This window comes from Azolla caroliniana, unplaced genomic scaffold, assembly GCF_043228905.1.
Source record: "Azolla caroliniana isolate FFs.n. ecotype wild unplaced genomic scaffold, voAzoCaro1.0.p SCAF_20, whole genome shotgun sequence".
Lineage (NCBI taxonomy): Eukaryota > Viridiplantae > Streptophyta > Polypodiopsida > Salviniales > Salviniaceae > Azolla > Azolla caroliniana.
This window is the reverse complement of record NW_028230455.1, coordinates 1,513,419-1,534,787: the sequence shown is the minus strand read 5'-3', so window position 1 is coordinate 1,534,787 and position 21,369 is coordinate 1,513,419. Positions and strand designations below refer to the sequence as shown.

The following is a 21,369-nucleotide window of genomic DNA, read 5'->3' as shown; positions in this document are numbered from 1 at the left end:
GAAAAAGAAAAAGAAAAGAATGAAAAAAAAAAAGCTTGTCCGAAGAGGGCCCTCCCCCCAATTCGCTCTCTCTCTCTCTCTCTCTCTCCACTTTTATCCAATCTCCTCTCTCTCTCTCATTAGTACTTCTTCTTCTTCTTCTTCTTCTTCCAGACCAGGTCAGACAAACCCTAATTTCTTCCTCTGCAGAAGAAGAGTCTCCCCTGTCTTTTCCCCCTCTCATCCATCGCCATTGAAGCTCTAAATGCATCATCGGAAAGAATAATTGGGTTCTTCTCCATCTCTCTCTATACATATACATACAAATATATACATATTTATACATACAGACAATACATACATATATACATAGAAACAGGGTTAACTCCCCTTCAGATCTTCTCCTCTTCTGTTTCCAAGCTTCAATGGCTACCTCAGAGCAGAACCCTGCTAATCTTGATGCACAGATTGCGTCTTTACTCGGACCTGACACGACGCCTTTCGAAGCATTGATAGCTCAGCTACTGAGCTCCGGGAATGAAGCTCGAGGCCAAGCAGAGCATCTATTCAATCTATGCAGGACCCGGCACCCCGACACCTTAGTCCTGAAGCTTGTCCACACACTACGCTTCTCCTCTGCTGTCGAAGCTCGATCCATGGCAGCTGTCCTAGTACGGAAGCAACTGGCGATATGGCCGCAGCTCTCACCTCAAACGCAGAGCTCCGTGAAAGACCAGCTTCTTGTATGCGTTCAACAAGAACAGATCAAGGGAGTGATGAAGAAGCTCTGCGACACCGTGGCTGAGCTAGCAGCGAATATAGCTGAAGATGGGCAGTGGAGTGAGCTATTGCCTTTCCTGTTCCAGTGCGTGAGCTCGGATACAAGCAGATGGAAAGAGAGCGCTCTGATGATCTTCGGGCAATTAGCTCAATACATGGGGCCTCAGCTGCACCCCCACTTGCCCACACTTCATGCAGTTTTCCAACAGACGTTGGCTTCTACCATGCCGGGAGATGTTAGGCTTGCGGCTCTTCGGGCGACCTCCAATTTTGTGCAGACCCTCGAGACGCCGCAGGATCGAGAGTGCTTTCAAGACCTTTTACCAGGTATGATGCAAACCCTAACTCAAGCCCTAGACCTCCACGAAGAGGCCACGGCCCAAGAAGCTCTAGAAATGTTCATTGAAGTGGCCGGGACAGAGCCCCGGTTCCTTAGGAAACAACTAGTGGAAGTGGTTAGTAGTATGCTGCAAATTGCTGATGCTGATGGCCTCGAGGAGGCGACCCGGCACCTGGCAGTGGAATTCCTCATTACCCTCGCTGAAGCTAGAGAAAGAGCCCCCGGAATGATGCGGAAACTACCTCATTTTATTGGAAAGCTTTTCGCTGTTCTCTTGAAGATGCTTCTTGATGTGGATGATGAACCTTTGTGGCATTCTGCTGAGACTGAAGATGAGAATGCGGGTGAGAGTAGCAATTACGAAGTTGGGCAAGAATGTCTCGATAGGCTAGCCAATTCATTAGGGGGGAACACTATTTTGCCTGTTGCTTCCGAGTTGCTTCCTGCATACATTGCAGATCAGGATTGGAAGAAACGACATGCAGCTTTGATATGCCTCGCTCAGATTGCAGAAGGTTGTGCTAAGGTAAGACCATTTCCACCTTAGCTTGGTAATATCTGAAGATTTTGCATGCCTTCATTTGTGTCTTTATGTTACTCAATAAATGTATCTGGAGATCATTTGTAGGTAGGCTAATATTGATGGTATACTTGAAGTCTGTAACTGCATGCACTCAAGTATAGAAATGGATACAAAATAAAAGTATTATCATGCTAAGAAAAATGTTACAAATAGTCTACCTGTCCTGATTTTCCCATGGACACATGCTATTTTTATAAATGATGGCATGGTTTTCTTTGGCTTTGTGGTTTCCATGTTCCCAACTCAGCGTTTTTAGTTGTTTTTAATCTTGTTGTAGGTCATGATTAAAAATCTTGATCCAGTTGTGAGTATGGTTCTCAACTCATTCCAAGATCCTCATCCAAGAGTGAGATGGGCAGCAATCAACAGCATTGGACAACTGTCAACAGATCTTGGTCCAGATCTTCAAGAGCAATATCATCAGCGGGTTTTGCCATCTCTTGTTGGAGCCATGGATGACTATCAAAATCCAAGAGTACAGGTACACCACTAGTTCCATTTTTATTTACATAAATCAATATCTGCATTTTTCTTGTGGCAGTATGTAAATGAAGATTTATGAATGTATTCATTTGGCTCTTTCCACATACAGGCTCACGCTGCAGCTGCAATTTTAAACTTCAGCGAGAGTTGCATGCCCCAAATTCTGACGCCATATTTGGATGCGATAGTGAGCAAGTTACTCATATTATTGCAGGTAACTGCTCTGGTATATCTTAACTTCTTGTATGTGCTCAGTGAACTTTAAGGTTATAGGCTTGTTTTTCTCGGCTGTCTAGAATGGAAAGCGAATGGTTCAGGAGGGAGCCTTGACTGCCCTTGCATCAGTTGCAGATTCAACTCAGGTATTTAAAAGATTATTCCATTAAATTTGCAAATCTATAGTTCACAAAGCAGTCATGGTGTAACGACTATGCATGGGTAATACAGAAGTGTAAGAGACACACATTTGTTCTTGTATCATGGGATCCCACTGAATGTTGTTTTCTTGGGTAGTTCGAGGATACAATATTCAAAATTGGAAAATATGCTATTGAGGTGCAGAAGTCAAATGGGTGTGGGAATTGAATGGACACAAAATTTAAAATAGCGCATATTGACAACCAATGGGCATTGAACTTACTTAATAAGCATGTTGTAGGCCTTTGAATTCAATTGGATCAATTTATAAAACTCAGCATTTCAAAAGACAACTTATACCTGTTTATTGGGAACTTCAATCTAGTGACTATCCTTGAGGATCTTGTCTATATTCTTATTTGTTAAATGTCCTCGTTAGAGTATGGCCAATATAGCCATATTTTCTTGAATATGCTTGCATTGTTGAGAGATCTTGCTTAGAATCATTTATAACTTGAAACTTTGCCTTTATCTTCTTGGGTTTCTTCTTAATTCAAGTTCTTGGTGATTTGTTTGTCTCAGACAAATTTTCAAGTATACTATGATGCTGTCATGCCATACTTGAAGACTATTTTGGTCAATGCAACTGATAAATCAAATAGAATGCTTCGGGCGAAGTCCTTAGAATGCATAAGCCTTGTGGGAATGGCTGTTGGTAAAGAAAAGTTTGGGCAGGATGCTAAGCAGGTGCAGTTTTTTGAACGATGTTCACTTTTAAAAGAACTTATATATCATACTTCATGCTAATTTCTGGAAGAAATAGGTCATGGAGGTACTTATGAACCTTCAAGGATCTCAATTAGAAGATGATGATCCAACCACAAGCTACATGCTTCAGGTATGTTTAGTTCTGCTTGATGTAAAATTGGCTATGGTTTACATGTAGAAGCATGGTTTAATAACTCGAAGATGATGCATTTTTATGTGTAACACAGGCATGGGCACGGCTATGCAAGTGCTTAGGACAAGATTTCCTGCCATACATGAACATTGTTATGCCACCACTCTTACACTCTGCCCAACTGAAACCTGATGTGACCATTACAGATGCAGATGATTCAGAGAATGATGGCATAGATTCTGATGATGAAAGGTGATTATTTGGAAACCTTGTAAGAGCTCGACTTTCTCATTGTGAAATCTGACTTTTTGGCATGTTTAGTGTGGAAACAATTACAATTGGTGATAAGAAGATTGGCATTCGAACAAGCATATTGGAGGAGAAGGCTACTGCCTGCAATATGCTTTGCTGCTATGCTGCGGAATTAAAAGAGGGATTTTATCCTTGGATTGATCAAGTAAGAAATTGTATACAATCAATGATGTCCATGCTTTCACCTTTGTTTACTTGCTTTTAACTTTGCTCTCCATTTAAAGGTAGCATCTTTGCTTGTACCTTTGTTGAAGTTCTATTTTCATGAAGAGGTTCGAAAGGCTGCGGTTTCAGGTATTTGTTGTCACTACTGTTTCAGCCCAATTTATTTTCAGTGACATAAATACTCTAGATGAGTCATCCATATATCATGTCTTACATAAAGCGTATTCAGTTTAAAGATCCCTTTGTGGGCAAGTGATATACATAGTCTTTTACAGTGCATGCATATCGGCAAGTGATATTCAAGTGCAAAATCTTCTTCCATTTCTTCAGCAATGTCAGACTTGCTGCGTGATGCCAAACTGGCAGTGGAAAAAGGCGTTGCTGTTGGACGGGATGAATCATATGTCAAGCAACTTGCAAACTATATTATTCCTGCCCTGGTTGAGGCTTTGCATAAGGTTTGATTTCCTTCTTGACATGTTAAGCTCTTTTTTGCACATGAATATACTCTGCATTGCTAACTTCGTTTTAATAAATGTGTTTTTCAGGAGCCTGAAACAGAAGTTCTTTCAAGTATGCTGGAATCAGTCAATGATTGCTTGCAGGTTTCTTTTTGTTCATTCTGCTTCCTTTACATGATTTGAACTCAGTTTTATTTATCGATAAGATTTGCACTTTAGCTTTTACTACCAAATTCAAAGATCACAATACACCCATATAATTGTCTATAGAAATGAGCTATAAAAACAAGAACTGTTAAAAAAGGATGGCCAAGAAAGTGAAATGTCTTATTGCAACAAGATTCTCTCAAAACTTCGTATTAATAATTAGGAACGACCTATTGATATCCCTAAATTTATTGCCTAGATAGTTTGGGCTTAAGAAGCGGGATTTTGGGATAACTGTTAAAAAAGGATGGCCAAGAAAGTGAAATGTCATATTGCAACAAGATTCTCTCAAAACTTCGTATAAATAATTAGGAACGACCTATTGATATCCCTAAATTTATTGCCTAGATAGATTGGGCTTAAGAAGCAGGATTTTGGGAGAACGGAATGGTGAGTTTAGTACAATTTTTGAGAGGATGGTGAATAATCATGCCTTATGTTGCTCCTATTACCCTCTTTTGTACCATTCAAAATGGTTTACTTCTGCTTTCTAATCTTCTAATGCTGCTCAAAATTGTGTTTTTCATCTTCATCTAAATATTGGTGCTCACTTCATTCTTCTCTGCTGTTACTATTAACTTCATTCTTTTGTCGCTACTCCAAGTTTATTCCCATTGACAGAGTCCATACATATTTTTCCACATAATTTCTGAGTAAACATATTTATGAAAGAATTAATATCTTACTCTTCAACCAACAATCATTCTCAATTGCAAGTATGGCATCACTTAAGTTTGTTGCAGCTCATCATCTATTAAATCTTCACAGTCCCTGTAAATCTGAACCGTATTTTATAATACATTGACATTGCCCCAAATATTTCTCTGAATTATTCTCGCAAAACAGCACAATTGCTTAGGAGCAGCTAATTGAATTGAATTGAAAACTGTGTGACACATGCTCATATCTCAATAGCATTATGCATGCAGTACATGTAAGGTAATCCATGTGGAATCTGTGTGATTAACGTAACTATAATAAAAAACATCCTCGAAGTGAATCTCAAGTTTGTCAATGACAATCAAGTGAAGGAGCAAACCTGTCCTTGAATAGACAAATTTTAAGAACCTGCCTTGGTTCAAAATCTGCAAAGATACCTGAAAAATGACAGCGAAAGGTTTACTTTCTTTGTTGAATCTACTAAGTTACTGGCCTCTCCTTGACATGTATTAAAAGCTCTCAAGTAGCATTATGGCAGATTAAGCCTAGCTTCTCTTTACCATAACTATGCATTACATGTTGAAAATTCTTTGGTCTTTTGAAGCTTAAATTTAATAGTTCTGTGTAGAATCTGTAGCTAGTGCCCAGGAAGAACATAGATTAATCTCTAATTGAACTAATGTCACATGTCTAGTCAAGTTGGTGTAAAAACAGTTGTTGATATGCCACACGCAGATTGTTTGGATTTGCTGGTACAACAGGGATTTAGAGGAAGGTGTCCCCAAAGACAAGGTGTAGGAAATCAGCTGTCTTAGTGGTGAGGTATATTCAGCGGGGTATGTAGGGCCACCATTTAGGTACATGACATGGTGATATATCTCCATTGTGTAGAGGAGCCATTCATGGAAGATGAAGTTGTTGCAGGGTGATGAGGTGCGAAGGGTACTAGATTTTCCATATTCTATTTTTAAGATGTGTTCTCAACCCTTTTTGTTTAAGGCATATATATGTCAGAGCTGAAACTTTTCGCCTACAGTAGTCCTCATGAATTCTCCACACTTTGTTTGACATCGTGTACTTTCTAAGTCAAGAGAGTTGGCACACTTCATTTGTTGTAACGATAAGTGCCAAAATTACGCACCAATCAGTTATTAGAATATTTCTTTTTGTCAGTGCATGCCTGAAATCTCCGAGTATCTCATATGCAGTCTTTTGCTTTAAGAAATACAGAATCGTTAAGACACATGGATTGAGCACACTATCTAATTCAACTAAGGAATTCACACTAAATGGATCTTATCTAGAAAATCTAGATACACATTGATGGAACAGGAATAACATTGTCCATCTTGTGGAGCTTTGTTGGACAGCAGTGCATTATTCATTCTATCATGAAGTGTGTGGGTCTGGCATCCTTACACAGTGGAAGAGTCAATTCTCTCATTGGAGCTATAGCGTACCAGTTGGTAGGTCATATTTTTAGTGACACGCATATCTAGGTTCACATCTATTGACCTGAAAAGAGATGGTGAGCCCAAGAAACCAGCTATAGGGGGGAGAAACAAAGAAAACTATATGAACATATTTTAAGAGAATGCTTGATAGGGCCAAACAAGATTCTGCACCTTACAACGTTTATAGAAAGAAAGAAAGATATATTAACGTCTTTTAAGAGGTCAAAATGGCCAATAAGATCATAGAAGAGATTACATCGTAAAATGTAGTCTCGTTTTTGAGAACAAACCAAAATAAATTAACTAAGTAAAAAAGTAAATAGAAATAGAATAAGATGTGACTAAAGAATATCATCATCTATACATGCAAGATTCTCAAGTCGGAAATATTGTAATTTTATCTTCGAAAGATTTCTAGGATAGGTCGATCCAGAATGAAGAGGCCTCTGAAGTGAGGGAAACACCTGCAATGGTGGGAGATAATGGCCTTCATGTGTTGATGACAAGGGTGGTGAGATCATGGTTCATGAGGCTGGGGCCTACATGCATGACAAACTACTATTGCCCGATCTATTGTAACCCCTGGTGAGGGGCCCATTTGTGAAGCCCATGATTGACTTGTAGCATGGGTAGGAGTGATGGGGCTAAATAAAGTTGTGATTGTTCTTTGTTGATGAGCTTGTGTGGCTGTATTGCTGTCCTTCAATAACTTCTCCCCGTGTCTCTTGAGTTCTAGCAAGAAAAGACGTAGGCAAAGTTGGTCCTAATATTCCATTACCTTGCATAGTGAGCCAAAGCCTTGTTTAAAGAGGCAATGGTATCTCCCTCTAATTTCATAAAAAGCAGTACAATGACAAATATAGTGCTCTTCAGATTCCACTCGTTGACGAAAAAATTAGAAAATTCTTTCTTCTAGAGGAATTCGTGCATATCTACTACCTCAATCTCTAACTGATCTGAAGAAGTTCACAGCTGCCCTATCACAACTGCACAACACGTGAAATAGATGTATGTCTACATAAGTGGGCTGCTGATAAATCCATCCTCTAATGTGTTTAAGAAGTGTCTTATAGTGGACTGTCTTCCTAATGTGGGGCTGATTCATGCTATTTGTTTTCTAAGTTGATAATATCAGTTCAGATCACTCTATCCTTTTCAACTTTGGTAATGCTGAATTGGGACAATCCAAACTATATTGGAATGGGGGTAGTGCATTTGTGCTTATGACATTTAGGCCAAAAGATCAAAATATAATGGTTGTAAAAGTAAGAAAAATATCTCTAGAAATCTCCGAAGCAGAGGTAACAGGAGGAAAGCTCGAATTATACATGAGAAGAGTCCTTGGGGTCTCTCCCTAGGTTCAAACACGGCGTGTACTGTTCGGTTTTTTAAGTAACCTGCATCTCTTTTTTGTAATTCGGAGCAAGACAATAGGAAAACTTTGCAACTCAAGGGGGCTCTCTTAAGGAGTAATTAAAGGTGGCCAAATTGGACTCACTTTCATTTTAATGGAAGACAAGGAATTGAATTCTAATTGAATATTTAAAATCATATCGTGATGTGTATATAAATGAACAGTATTCTGTTACAAAATTTGAATATGTGCCAACATATAGATATAATGCTTTTCCTAAAGTTTAGAAGTGCTCGTAGAAATGGTATATTTGATTATGTTTGGCCATTGTGTTGCAGTTAAACACTGATTCTTTTTAAATGTTTCCATTGAAAGATTTCTGAGGTTCAATTTGTGATTGCAGATAGCAGGAGTATTACTCGATGGTGGACACATTAAGCTGATGGTGGATGAGTTTAAGCAGGCAATAACTGCAAGCTGTACTAGAAAGAGAGAAAGGGCAGAACGATCTAAGACGGAAGATTTTGATGCAGAGGAAGGAGAACTTTTGCAAGAAGAAAATGCCCAAGAGGAAGAAGTCTTTGACCAAGTATAATAATTGACTGTCTGCATGCTTCTTTCCAATGAAAGTTTTCTTTGTAATGCATTAAAAATAATTTACTTTCTGTTTGCAGATTGCTGAGTGCCTGGGAACCCTCATAAAAACATTCAAGGCTCCGTTTTTACCTTTCTTTGAAGAACTTATCCCATTCATTACACCAATGCTGGTACTTTAATTTGACTGTGATCGAATGTACCATATTTTATTTGGCTGTGGTTGTACCCTACTCTTTTTAGCAGCTATATATAACATTAAAACCATTATTTATCAGGGCAAAGATCGTACACCAGAGGAGAGACGAATTGCCATTTGTATTTTTGATGATGTAGCAGATCAATGCCATCAATCAGGAATAAAGTAAGCTCATTTGGTGCATGAAAGAACCTGCTTTGTACTTCCAAGGTCTAGTGATGTGCTAGTAATAATGTTATTTTAAACCTGTGCAGATACTATGATACATTCCTGCCCTTCCTTCTAGAAGCATGTACAGATCCTGATAGTGATGTTAGGCAGGTAGTTGTTGAATTGTCATTCTTTTGCATGGAGGTTGTAGATAAATGTAAGAAGAGTATAATACTGCAGCTTACATTTGTTTCAGGCTGCTGTTTATGGGATTGGTGTCTGTGCGGAATTTGGTGGTGCAAAATTCAAACCTGTTGTTCGAGGTGGGGTGTCAACGGTTTCATATGGATTGCAATAATGCCATCTATATTTAATGTATTGTTAAAGGAAACTAATTTAACCTGAAATTCTTTCATTCAAAATTCAGATGTTTTGGCGAAATTGCAAGATATTATCAGTCAGCCAACAGCATTTTCAGCAGACAATGTGATGGCAACAGACAATGCAGTTTCTGCGCTTGGAAAGATTTGCGAGTTCCAGAGGGATAACATTGATTCTCAGGTAAGGACGTTTTTCATTTTTTCCTCTCGGATGACATGTAGTTCTCTGCATGTATGCAGTCATTACGTGCGGACTTTGGCTTCTGTGAATATGTCTAGTATTAAAGTTTGGCAACAGAAGATTTCCATGTATGACACGGATAAGGAGAGGGATGGGAAGATACCTATCCCTTATGTTTACTAGGGCATATTTCTCCGGGTATTTAGAACTGAGGTAAATGATAAGATTTAATCTCTAGAATAAATAATACAAACTGTCAAAGTTAGTGGTAATTAAGGACCAAGGGGTGGGAGCTCTAATATTAGAGAATCATATACATACATATATGTCAGTTATTCAAGTTTAAAATGGAAATGTAGTGGGCCTGTCTGAGGATGTACCACATGTGTGGGTGTGGTGTGGACAATCCTCAGTGCTGGTTTTGTGTCAGAGTGGATGGGCAAAGTGCCTGGATCTCACTGATTGCTCGTTGATGTATGCTGCTGCTCTGGGTCTCTCCTGAGCTCGGAAACTCCTCTGCCCTCTTGGGTAACGCTTCTAGCTATTGAACGTAGTGTATGAGTTGATTTCTATAAAATGGAACTCATCAGGGTACACTTTCTATAGAAGTATTTCTATGACTGTATATCTCTGCCCTCTAGGGCAATTCTTCTAGCTCAGTGTTGATTTCTATAAAATGGAATTCATCCAGGTACACTCTCTATAGAAGTATTTCTATGACTATGTGTCTCTGCCCTCTAGGGTAACTCTTCTAGCTATCAAGACAGTCTAGAGTTGATTTCTGTAAAATGAAACTCATCTGAGTACACTCTATTCGAAGTATTTCTAGGACTATGTCTCTCTGCTGGCTTGTGTAACTATTCTAGCTATCAAGGTAGTGTAGAGTTGATTTCTAAAAATGAGTCGCATCTGGGTACACTCTCTATCAAAGTATTTCTATGACAATATATCTCTGCCCTCTAGGGTAACTATTCTAAGATATTGAGCTCTAATGCCACATATACCTGTGGTGAACTAGTTGTGATTCATATCTCCCTGATGTAGATCTGTTGTATATCCTGTTGATGTCTATATTATCTCACAGATAAGAGGGGTTTGTGCAGAGCCCCAAAAGATCATGTTAAACTGGTTGAGGGTGCTTTATTATGATACGATGTGCATTAAAACCACTGAATATACCGTGCTCCTCCATCAATCAATTCCATGAACTGTGTTGAATCTTCTTCCAAGGCTATGTGTGCTAGCCGGGTTTGTCTGCAAGTGCATGTAAGTGAACATGCCATGAAATATATTCTGCATGTTTTGTGTAAAGTTTTCCAATGGTTTGAGTTGGATTTTAAGTTGAACTAAAACTTATATATAGAAGAGATTTACTCCTACCTTTCTCTTTTGACTACATTGTCTTTCTCAACATTTGAATTATCAAAGAAACAGAAAATCCTGTACCTGTAAATTGTGGAACAAATAACGAGCTTTTGGACAGTTATGGAATGTAAGTAACGTTGTTGTTTACATTACAATCCTTGTGGAGATCACTAATAATATCTGATATAATTGTCAGTAGCAAGGATCATACACTCTTTAGGTATCTTCAGCTCATTCTGCAGAACATAACCCATTTTCAGAAGAATTGTTGTAATTGTTAGTGATTCCCTGATATCTCTCAAGGAGACTTAGCTGTTGAAGAGTGTAGGAGATCAAGCTATAATGGCATTGTATGATGTTACGTGCACAACCATAAAATATTATTTACGAGTAAATTTCTAATGGTTAAGGTTAAATTTAGAATATGAGTCAACTACACAAGGTCATGGCACATGGTTAGTACATGTGGTGGCCTGAGGACCTAATATGCTAATATAAAATGAGGAGTAGCCAACCTGTTTGGGTGGAGACAAATATCTCCATTGGAACATTGTGAGACAACTGTGGTGTGACAGGGCTCTTGCTAACAATAGGGTTGTGTTGATTGCATCTAAGGTACAACCTGAGATTTTGGGGTATGGGATGCTGATGATATTTGAGATCTGTCTCAATTCCTTTGTTCGGGGATGGTTGGGAGGAAAAGTTACTTTAACCCATTTCTTTCATGTACCTGATAATGCTAAGATTGATGCTTTTGTTTTTCCCCAGTCTACACAACCAGTCTTCCTGTGTCAACTTTATGAGACATAAATGGGGGTATTTGCCACCATTGCTTAAATGTTCTTGTACATATTTCCACAGGAAATGTATTATCCAATCTTTGAATGATTTTCAATGAGAAGTTTGCATGGCTGGAGTCTTAGAAAGTACATGCCTAGTTCCTTGGTAAAAATGAATGGGAAAGGTTGGAAGTTTTGTTTGTCTATTTCTCGGTGACGACATTTATTATGGTACACGCACATCCTGATTCCTGACTGAAAGCAAATTAGTTTCCATACACGCGTTGTTAAGTACAAGCTATTTCACATGTGATACTGTGCAGACTTGACTCTTCCTATATTATGTTTAGGCAGCCGTCAAAGCCATATATCGCATCGCAGTCATGAGCTATAATCCTTGGCTTGCAAAGTTCTTCATGCTCAAAATTGGCACTACCAGCAGGAATATTAGATCATCATATGGAACATCTGAGTAGTCTCTCTTTTCTGGATTGTAATTTTGACTAAGCTTTTTGTGTATTTATTTGAAAGAGGATTCCTGGTAATAATTGTAAAGTGAAAACCTAAGCTTATTTAAGAGCCTTCTGGTTGTGCTTCCCCTGTGAGAAAAGCTGTTAATAGCAGCAGCAGAACGGTTGTAAGAAAAAATACACAGCCCAGTTGTGAGAAGGCTGTTACACAGCCGTAGCAAAATAGTTGCAAAAAGTAGACACAACTAAAGAGTAGAGCCAGTTTGCAAGTAGCAGCAAAAAATAAAGCTCTTACAAAAGAGCCTGGCATAGCCTATTTTCACAAAATTGGGGAACGTGGGTGACATGGTTGTTTGGTAGTTAGGTGACTTGTACGACTTGTACTACCAAACAAGTACAATAAATGAGGAATAGGAGGGAATATCTTGGAAAAGTGGAAGAGAAAGAAGACATTTAAAGAGTTGCAAATTCTAGAGAGAGAAGGATGTAGGAAGAGAGAGAATGTAGAGGAGAGATAATAAAGATGAAAAAGAGTGCAAGTTTGGAGTTTCCCCCCTCCAACACCGCCTCTCATCTCTAGAACAGTGGTCAAACATTGAGTCGACTGAGGAGTTTATCAATGGCTGGACTTGGAAGTGGCTTAGCAAACAAATCAACCACATTTTCTTGAGTAGGACAATAGGCTAAGTTGATGACTTGTGATTTCACTAATTCATGAACAAAATGGTAGTGCCCTTCAATATGTTTTGTTCTACCGTGAAATGCTGAGCTATATGTCAATGCACGAGCACTTGGCTGTCAATGAAAACTTGAATACGTTACAAAACACCAATGTGGCAAAACAACTGCATTAACCAAAGCAACTCACAACAAGTATCCAAATAGGCTCGATATTCAGCTTCGGTTGATGAAGTAGAAACTGAAATTTGTTTCTTTGATTTCCATGAAATTAAGCATGAGCCTAAAACAAAACAATAGCCAGATGTGGACCTTCTAGAATCAATATCACCTCCCCAGTGAGCGTTCGAGTAGCCAACAAGCTCAATGCCGCCTCTAAAAGAGAGACCATATTCGAGTATGTTGGCCAAATACCTAAGAACTCAAATAGTTGCTTGCCAATGATTGTCGTGGAACCTTGAGAATTGGTTGAGAATACTCACGCTATAGGGCAAATCAGGCTTGGTGTAAGTTAAGTGAAGAAGAGACCCAATTAACCTTCTATATTTTTTGATATCTTCAAATATGGGATTGTCATCTTTACGAGATATCATTGAGTTTGGATCCATGAGACATGAGAGTGGCCTGAAATTTGGCATGCCATAGGTCTCAAGGAGCTACTTGAGATACTTATGTTGGCTGAGTAAGATACCACCATGTGATTGATAGACCTCCATACCTAAGAAGTAATGGAGAAGTCCTAGATCAGTCATTTCAAATGTGGTTTTGAGGTCAGTGCGGAGCTCCTCGATTTTAGAAGCAAGGGACCCTATAATGAGAAGGTCATTGATAGATAATATGATCAAACATAACAATTTATCTTGGGAAAAGACACAGAAATTGCTGTTAGGAAAACAGTTGAAACCCAAGAGGGAGAAAGAATGCATCAATTTTGTCATGCCAAGATTTGGGAGCTTGCGTTAAGCCATAAAAGGTTTTGTGTAACTTGTAGGTTTTGAAATCTTGAAACTTGGAGGTTATTCTACATGAACTTCCTCTTTCAAGTCACCATTAAGGAAGGCTGACTTGACATCCATTTGAAAGAGGAACCATTGTTGTGCCAGCAAGTGCACACACATCGAATAGAGGTGTACGTTGCTGTTGGAGCAAATGTATCCTCATAGTCCACTCCTTCCATTTCTGAGTAGCCTTTTGCAACTAAACTTGCCTTATGCTTATCCAAAGTACCGTCACCATGGTACTTGGTCTTGAAAATCCATTTCAGTTCAATGACTTGCCTATTTTGAGGCCAAGGGATCAACTCCCATGTCTGATTCCGCTCAATGGAATTAAGTTAAACTTCCATTGCTGCATTCCACTTTGGAAGAACACGAGCCTTTTTGCTGTAGTGGGTTATTGTGATTTCAAAACAATGCACAGTAAGGCAAAGTTGCTAATGTGAAGAGGCCGTTGTGACTTGTGTGTTCTTTTTGTGTTGGTAGGTGAACCAACTATATACTCATAGAGTTTGAAATCAGAGAGATGGGAATCATGAATAGTGGCTTGAGCCACTTTGGAAGTGGTGGAAGTTGGTGTGTAGAGAGTGTAGAAAATTGGCGAGCAATGCCTTATAGAGAGCAGAATCAATGGAAAGCTTGTGAGATAAACTCTCCACCATTGTCGGACCTAATCTTTCAAACTTTCTTTGATGTCTCATTCTTGACAATAGCTACCCATTTTTGAAATTTGGTGAAGGCTTGAGATTTTTCTGCATGCAAATAAACCCAAACCTTACGTGAGAAATCATCAATTATATGCATGAAGTACCGTGCACCACCAAGAGTAGTGGTTTTCATTGGACACACAAAGATCCATGTGAACTAACTTCAAGATAGATGTTGCATGGTGAATTAGAATTAGAATTAGAATTTTTATCATCATTAACGAGGCCAACAATTTTGACCTATGGGACTAGAGTATACATGTGTTCTTGATATGTTTCTCCTTCCTAAGAAGGGGTATTCATACATTGAAGCACAAAGTCTCTATGTGTGAATAAAGCACATATATATATATATATATATATGACACATACCTTGAATGTATGACACATATGAGCTCAACCTTCTAGGTGGTGTCTTAAGTATGGCACTTAAGTTATCACTCCCTCTTAGTGAGTGGCTTGATGAGGAAAAGGCTCTCGATGCTGCTTGCCATGAAGACAAGCAACACATGGGATGGGGTATTGGGAGTTTTGAAAAGAGGAAGACCCTCAACTAGCTGTGAAGAGGAAAACTTTTGAAGAGAGTCATAGTTGCGACGACCAAACCTACCATGCCACAATGTGAGATCTTCTTGTGCCACCAAGGCGTGACAGTCTTGAAGTACACGAAGAAGACGGGATTTGGATTTTTTTACGGGGCTGTAGGAACTTTTCAGGTGGTATAACCCCCCTTCTTGTGTGCCACTAGGTACAATTTGTAGGCTGTTGGTACATTGAGCTATCAAACTAGACACCATAACCTTGCTTAGTGATTTAGTAGACCGAAAGTTGGTGGAGATGCAAGGCACACGTAGCACATCTTGAAGAATAGCAGGTTTGTCATTCGAAGAAGTGTTAAAAGACACATTACCGACACATGAAACCTCAATGCTTGATGCATCTCCTATGGAGATCGTGGAGTAGCTGGGTTTGGCATCATGCAAAATAAATTTGTCATAAGTCATGTGTGCAATAGCACCACTGTCTACTAGCTACTCATCAATGGTTGAGGTAGTTGCTCCAATCAAACGTGAAGAATGCTCTTCAATGCCAAACAAAATAGTTTCTTTGGCTGAATGGGTTGAGTTTGATTTTGGTGTAGGTTGACTTTTGGTAAAAAATGATTTCTTGGAATTGTCCCTTTTCTTTTTCTAACAGTCGGGCTGAATGTGACCTTTGTAACCACAATAATGACAAGTGAGCTCCTTGTAGGCTGGGTTGTTTGTTGGTCTTGGATAGGGTTTGTTGTAGGAGTTCCCATTGTGCTTCCACAAAAGATTACATCTTAAGTGTTGTCTCGTCTTTGAGAATAACAAATCAAAATAAAATAAATATTACTTAGTAAATATAAAAGTAAATAAGATAAAAAGAGATGAGGGAATTTGGTTTTGGGCACATGCCAGATTCTTAAGTTAGATAAATTGTAACTTTTGTTTTCGAAAGATCTCTAGCATAGGTCAATCCAGAATGGAGAAGTAGCATAGATAAATGGGAATCACCTGCAATGGGAGGGAGATAATGGCTTTTATCTGTTGATGACAAGGGTGTTGAGGTTGTGGTCCATGGGGAAATTGTTATTGCTTGATCTATTGTAACCCCTTTGTTATGTCCTAGTCGGAAGAAAGAATGAAAGAAAGAAAGATATATTAACATCTTTTAAGAGGCCAAAATGGCCTATAAGACCAAATAAAAGATTACATCTTAAGTGTTGTCTCTTCTTTGAGAACAACAAATCAAAATAAAATAAATATTACTCCGTAAATATAAAAGTAAATAAGATAAAAAGAGATGAGGGAAACTGGTTTTCGGCACATGTGAGATTCTCAAGTTAGATGTATTGTAACTTTTGTCTTTGAAAGATCTCTAGCATAGGTCGGTCCAGAATGGAGAGGTCTCCGAAGCGAGGGAAGCACTTGCGATGGCGGGAGATAATGGCTTTTATTTGTCGATGACAAGGGTGTTGAGGTCGTGGTCCATGGGGCCGGGGGCCTACGTGCACCACAAATTGCTATTGCTTGATCAATTGTAATCCCTTTGTTATGTCGTGGTCGGGAGCCCATTTGTGTATCCCTTGATTGACTTGTAGCATCAATAGGAGTGATGGGGCTAAAGAAAGTTGTGATTGTTCTTTGTGGATGAGCTCGTGTGGTTGTATTCTTCAACAACTTTTCTTGATGTCTCTTCAGCTCTAGCAAGAAAAGTCCTAGGCACCGTTGGTCCTCATATTCCATTACCTTGTGTAGCGGACCAAAGCCTTGTTTAAAAAGGCAATGTTATCTCTCTTTGATTTCATAATAGACACTACAATGACAAACATAGTGTTCTTTGGATTCCACTCCTTGATAACACAATTGACAAATTCTTTCTTCTAGAGGTATTCGTGTATTTGTAATTGATGTGATGAAGTTCGCAGCTGCCCTATCACATTGCGCAACGCATAGGATATATGTATGTCCATATAAGGTGGCCTAATGATGAATCCATCCTCTGATGTGTGTAAGAAGTGTCTTATAGTGGGCCATCTTCGTGCCAAGTGATATTTTAGGGCTGATCCATGTTATCTTGTTTTCCAAGTTAGTAATATCAGTTCGGATCACTCTATTCTTTTCCACTTTGGTCATATTTAGATTGGGACAGTCCAAGCTATATTGGAACAGGGGTAGTGCATCTAAACTCATGCCATGTGACTTGACCATTGCTACATTTCTGCATACCAACAATGAATTGTCTCCATTGTTAGCTAGTTGTCTCGATGACATAAGGGCCAACCTTGGGTACCTTCGTTTAGGGAGCTCCCAAAGACGTTGGATAAATGTCACTGATCGGAACAATGCCTCAGTGATTATAGGTGCTGCTCCCATCTCTGCCCGGATTATATCGTGGGGCACCGATGCTTTGTTCCTTATCATGCGGGCAATCATTGACACTAAAGGTCTCTCTAAATCTTTCCAATGATTTGCCTTGTTAAGACTCGGTCCCCATGTTTCTATTCTATAGAGAAGAGTTGGTGTGACAAGTGTATCAAACAACCATAACTTAGTTCGTGGCTCTTGGAACTGCAAATGTGCACACTGTCTCTCAAGAGCACCAAGGGCTGCATATCCACGAGAAAGTCAGGCACAAACAGCCTCCCGTAAGGAGAACTTAGGCCCTATAAATGTTACTCCTAGGTATGTGTAGGTGCGTGTGTATTCCACCTTTTCCTCTCCCAAGAAGAATTCTGGTTCTGATCTTGCTACCCATTCTTGAGTGGTGTTAAACACCATCACTTTAGTTTTATCCATGTTTATTGACAAACCTTTGTCCGTACAAAATAGTTTTATGGCATTTAGATGTCTTTGTAGTCCCTCCGGAGAGTCAGAAATCAGCACAATATCATCAGCATATAGTAATATTTGTATAGCTATACCTGCTAGGCGTGCTCCTGAACCCCCGAATCTCTCTATGTAATGTGATACCTCATCTATATAGAGACCGAAGAGAGTGGGTGATATTGGGCATCCTTGCTTCACTCTGATTGTGCTAGCCACTGCCTCTGACAAACCCTTGGAAGATCGCACTTTTCCTGACATGGATCATAGAGAAAGAAAAGAGTTGCAGATTTTAGAGAGGGAAGAATCTAGGAAGAGAGAGAATGTACAGGAGAGATAATAAAGATAAAAAGAGAGTGCAAGTCTGGAGCTGTCACCCTCAAAGAGTTCAATAACCAGTCAAACTCTCACATGCCAGATTCAAATATATTGATGGTCTCTCCTTCATTTGAGTCTGGCAGTCACTTCTTCCAGAAAGTTCTCTGTAAAAAATATGTGAAATACTTTGCAATCATTGTAAGAAAAACTTGGGCTTTGGTGAGGTTAGTACTTCGGATAATGTGAAGATGGAGTGAAAAGTCCCAGCTTTCTTTTTGGGCTTAATTTTCCTTTTCTAAGTGGTGATTGTTTAGTTTTGTGAGCTAATTATTTACGCCGCACAACAATTATGATGAATCTTATTTACAGTTATAGAAGCCATTGTTTAGTACCTGTCTGTTATGGTTATACATATCTTTTTGTTCTATTGCAGTCTTAACGAATTCTAGATGCAAATATGATGATACTTCTGTAAACAAAGTCCCTGAAATAAAGATTATGCCAATTATCCTGAACTGTTGTTTCTTTTTCTGCTATAATTAGGTGCTGATACCTGCATGGCTTAGCTGTTTACCAATAAGAAATGACCTGGTTGAAGCCAAAGTTGTGCATGAACAATTATGCAGAATGGTGGAGAGGTTAGCTAAATACAGCGAGTTTGGTCCTTTATTAACTCATTGATCTTACTGATTGCTATAACTGATTTCTTTATAAATGCAACAGATCTGATCCTGTACTCCTTGGGACAAATAACTCAAATCTGCCAAAAGTGATTGCTGTTTTCGCTGAGGTGTGCATTGGACATTTTGATATATCAGTGTAAATTGTTGATTGGATCAGATCTGAAGATTGATGGTTTTATGATTTTTGTGTTTTGGCAGGTATTAATGGCTGGAAACGACTTGGCTTCTGAGCAAACAGTTGCTCGAATAGTGAACCTTGTACAACAAATTCAACAGACATTGCCACCTGGTGCATTAGCTTCTACTTGGTCATCCCTACAGCCACAACAACAAGCTGCCTTAAAATCAATTTTGTTACCCTAAGCTTCTTATAGTTACTCAGATCTCTATGCATCCTGAGGACAAGCTGGTTTTCAGCCATTGCATGTCTTGTATATCACATATCCATTTACTACTGGATATGGAGGGTTTGTGATAATACAATAAATTCATATGGCTACAATAAATTCCAGGGGCACATTTTTCCATCCAGATTTTTTGCTTGAGAAGATTTTTTTTGTATATTCCCACTATAAAGAAAGATTCTTGCATGAACCTCATAAAACTGTCCAGAACTGTTATTTAAAATGCACTTGTATACCTTTTTGCAACATGTAAGTGATATTCTACATTTTTTATATTTGAAGCAAGACTCCAGGATGGTCTTAATAGAACTTTCCAAACATGAAATGTAGGGGATGGAAATCGGCATGGAACACAACTATGTATTTCTTTGCATGCTCACTCCAGAATGAACCAAGGTTGTTTATGAACTTGCTGTTACATCAGCATGATTTGGCTGGTGAAGTCTCAATACAAGTGTCAAGTGTCTGCTCTATGTTCTTCGGGTTAATTGGATCAGACCGGGAGAATTTGCTGTACCTTTGTATACCAAGGTTGACACATTTTGACTTCTGAAATTTCATCAAACCTTTTAAACGTTTCTGGAAGTGAAATCCAATACTGAAGGATAAAGTAAGAAAAAACCATGGTAAAGGGGCAGACATCCTAGTAGTAGGGAGAAGCTTAGAGTACACGGAGGAGCCTAAAAAGTTTTGGAGTTTTGTTCAGTGATTGCTTAAATTGAAGGTGCTCAACTCAAATGATTGGAACCTTGTGCACGTTTAAAGTTATTATCAAACCTTGTAAACAATGAAAAAATCGTAAATGTATATTTGAAGATAGCAAATTATTTCAACTTTACAAGGAAAGAAAGGTAAAGGAGAATGCCAAACTATAAAGAGAAATATCTTACAAGAGATGTTGGAACTAGGTTGGTTGTAATAAAGGAAAATTGTAGCGTGGTTAATATGATCCATGGTATAGGGATAGTCATCCTAATAGTAGGGAGAAAAGGTAAGAGTGAACGAAGGAACCTACAAAGGTTTTGAATTTGTTGAGAGATTGCCATAGTTGAAGATGCTCAACTCAAGCAATTGAAAAGTTGTGCGCACTAGTAAGATGTCATTCCAAACCTTGTGAACAAGTAAGAAATCATGATTTTGTAGTAGAAGACAGCAAGGAATTGCAACTTCACAAGAAAAGAAAGGGAAAGGAGAATGCCAAACTATAAAGAGAGATGTTTTACTAAAGAAGGTGGCGTTAGGTGGTTAGTAATGTGGAAAACTCTAGTATGGGTAATAGAATCCATGAGGTCGTATAGTTACCATTAGAAAATTAGAGTTGATTAACCAATCTCACTTGACAAACCATTATTGATTCATCAAGCACTCCTAATTGTGTGAACTATAGTAGGTAGTTCACTTGACTACTACAATTATCACCTGCTTCAATGCATCACTAATGTTGGGAAATTATTACCTTACACCAACAATGAATGTTATATTAGTTATGCTTTTAAAACATGTAGCAATATCTAATAGATGCAATTTTTTTCTTTTTTGTGTTCCATGTAAAATAAGTGATAAAAGATATATTCAATCTTTTTGCCTACATTTATTGCTACAAAGAATACTTGGTTAGGTTTATTTGATTAGGAAAGAAGATGACAAAGAGTTTCAAGATTTTGGATGATTCAAGTGGTTACTAAGAATTGTTGAAGACATAAAAGCATCTCTAAGAAAAATGTTGAACATTGGAATAATTGAGTTGAACGAGCAATGCGATTATTTTGATTTGAAATGATCAAAATCAAGTTTTTATTTTGAGATTCATCTTCACATTTCTTTATTAAAGTCTTTCTATACAAGGCTTTTACACTAGTCAAAAGTGGGGTGAGTTTTGACTCTTGAGAAGGGTTTATGTCTTCAAAATATCTTTCTTTAAGTACTTCTAAACAATATGAACCACAACACTTCCATATCTTTTTTGATGTTGCCGAGATGTATAAGTGTGTGAATGTGAGGCGGAATTATGGGGTTTCTAAACTAGGGGAAATGTCTCATTGAATTTTAATAATCAAATCTCTCTTAATTGAAACCAAAA

General features: G+C 38.5%; 1 protein-coding gene across 1 annotated transcript; it reads left to right on the top strand.

The window, feature by feature from the left end:
• Nucleotides 1-369: 369 nt before the first annotated feature.
• LOC147850755 (uncharacterized) lies at nucleotides 370-19,562 on the top strand. Its single transcript, XM_087335715.1, has 20 exons — nucleotides 370-1,625; nucleotides 1,960-2,163; nucleotides 2,275-2,379; nucleotides 2,462-2,527; nucleotides 3,105-3,269; nucleotides 3,346-3,420; nucleotides 3,518-3,675; nucleotides 3,745-3,880; nucleotides 3,960-4,029; nucleotides 4,231-4,358; nucleotides 4,449-4,505; nucleotides 8,440-8,625; nucleotides 8,711-8,803; nucleotides 8,909-8,994; nucleotides 9,084-9,150; nucleotides 9,236-9,302; nucleotides 9,407-9,540; nucleotides 18,746-18,840; nucleotides 18,926-18,992; nucleotides 19,084-19,562. Exons 1-20 carry the CDS (start codon nucleotides 405-407, stop codon nucleotides 19,246-19,248), a joined length of 3,345 nt encoding a protein of 1,114 aa, XP_087191841.1. The 5' UTR covers nucleotides 370-404; the 3' UTR covers nucleotides 19,249-19,562.
• The last annotated feature ends 1,807 nt before the right edge of the window (nucleotides 19,563-21,369 follow it).

Excerpts from the sequence above, each read along its gene's own strand:
- LOC147850755 (XM_087335715.1), top strand. The coding sequence starts at position 405 with ATGGCTACCTCAGAGCAGAACCCTGCTAATCTTGATGCACAGATTGCG. Across the intron at positions 2,380-2,461 it reads AGTTACTCATATTATTGCAG|AATGGAAAGCGAATGGTTCA; the intron begins GTAACTGCTCTG and ends TCGGCTGTCTAG. Across the intron at positions 3,421-3,517 it reads CCACAAGCTACATGCTTCAG|GCATGGGCACGGCTATGCAA; the intron begins GTATGTTTAGTT and ends TGTGTAACACAG.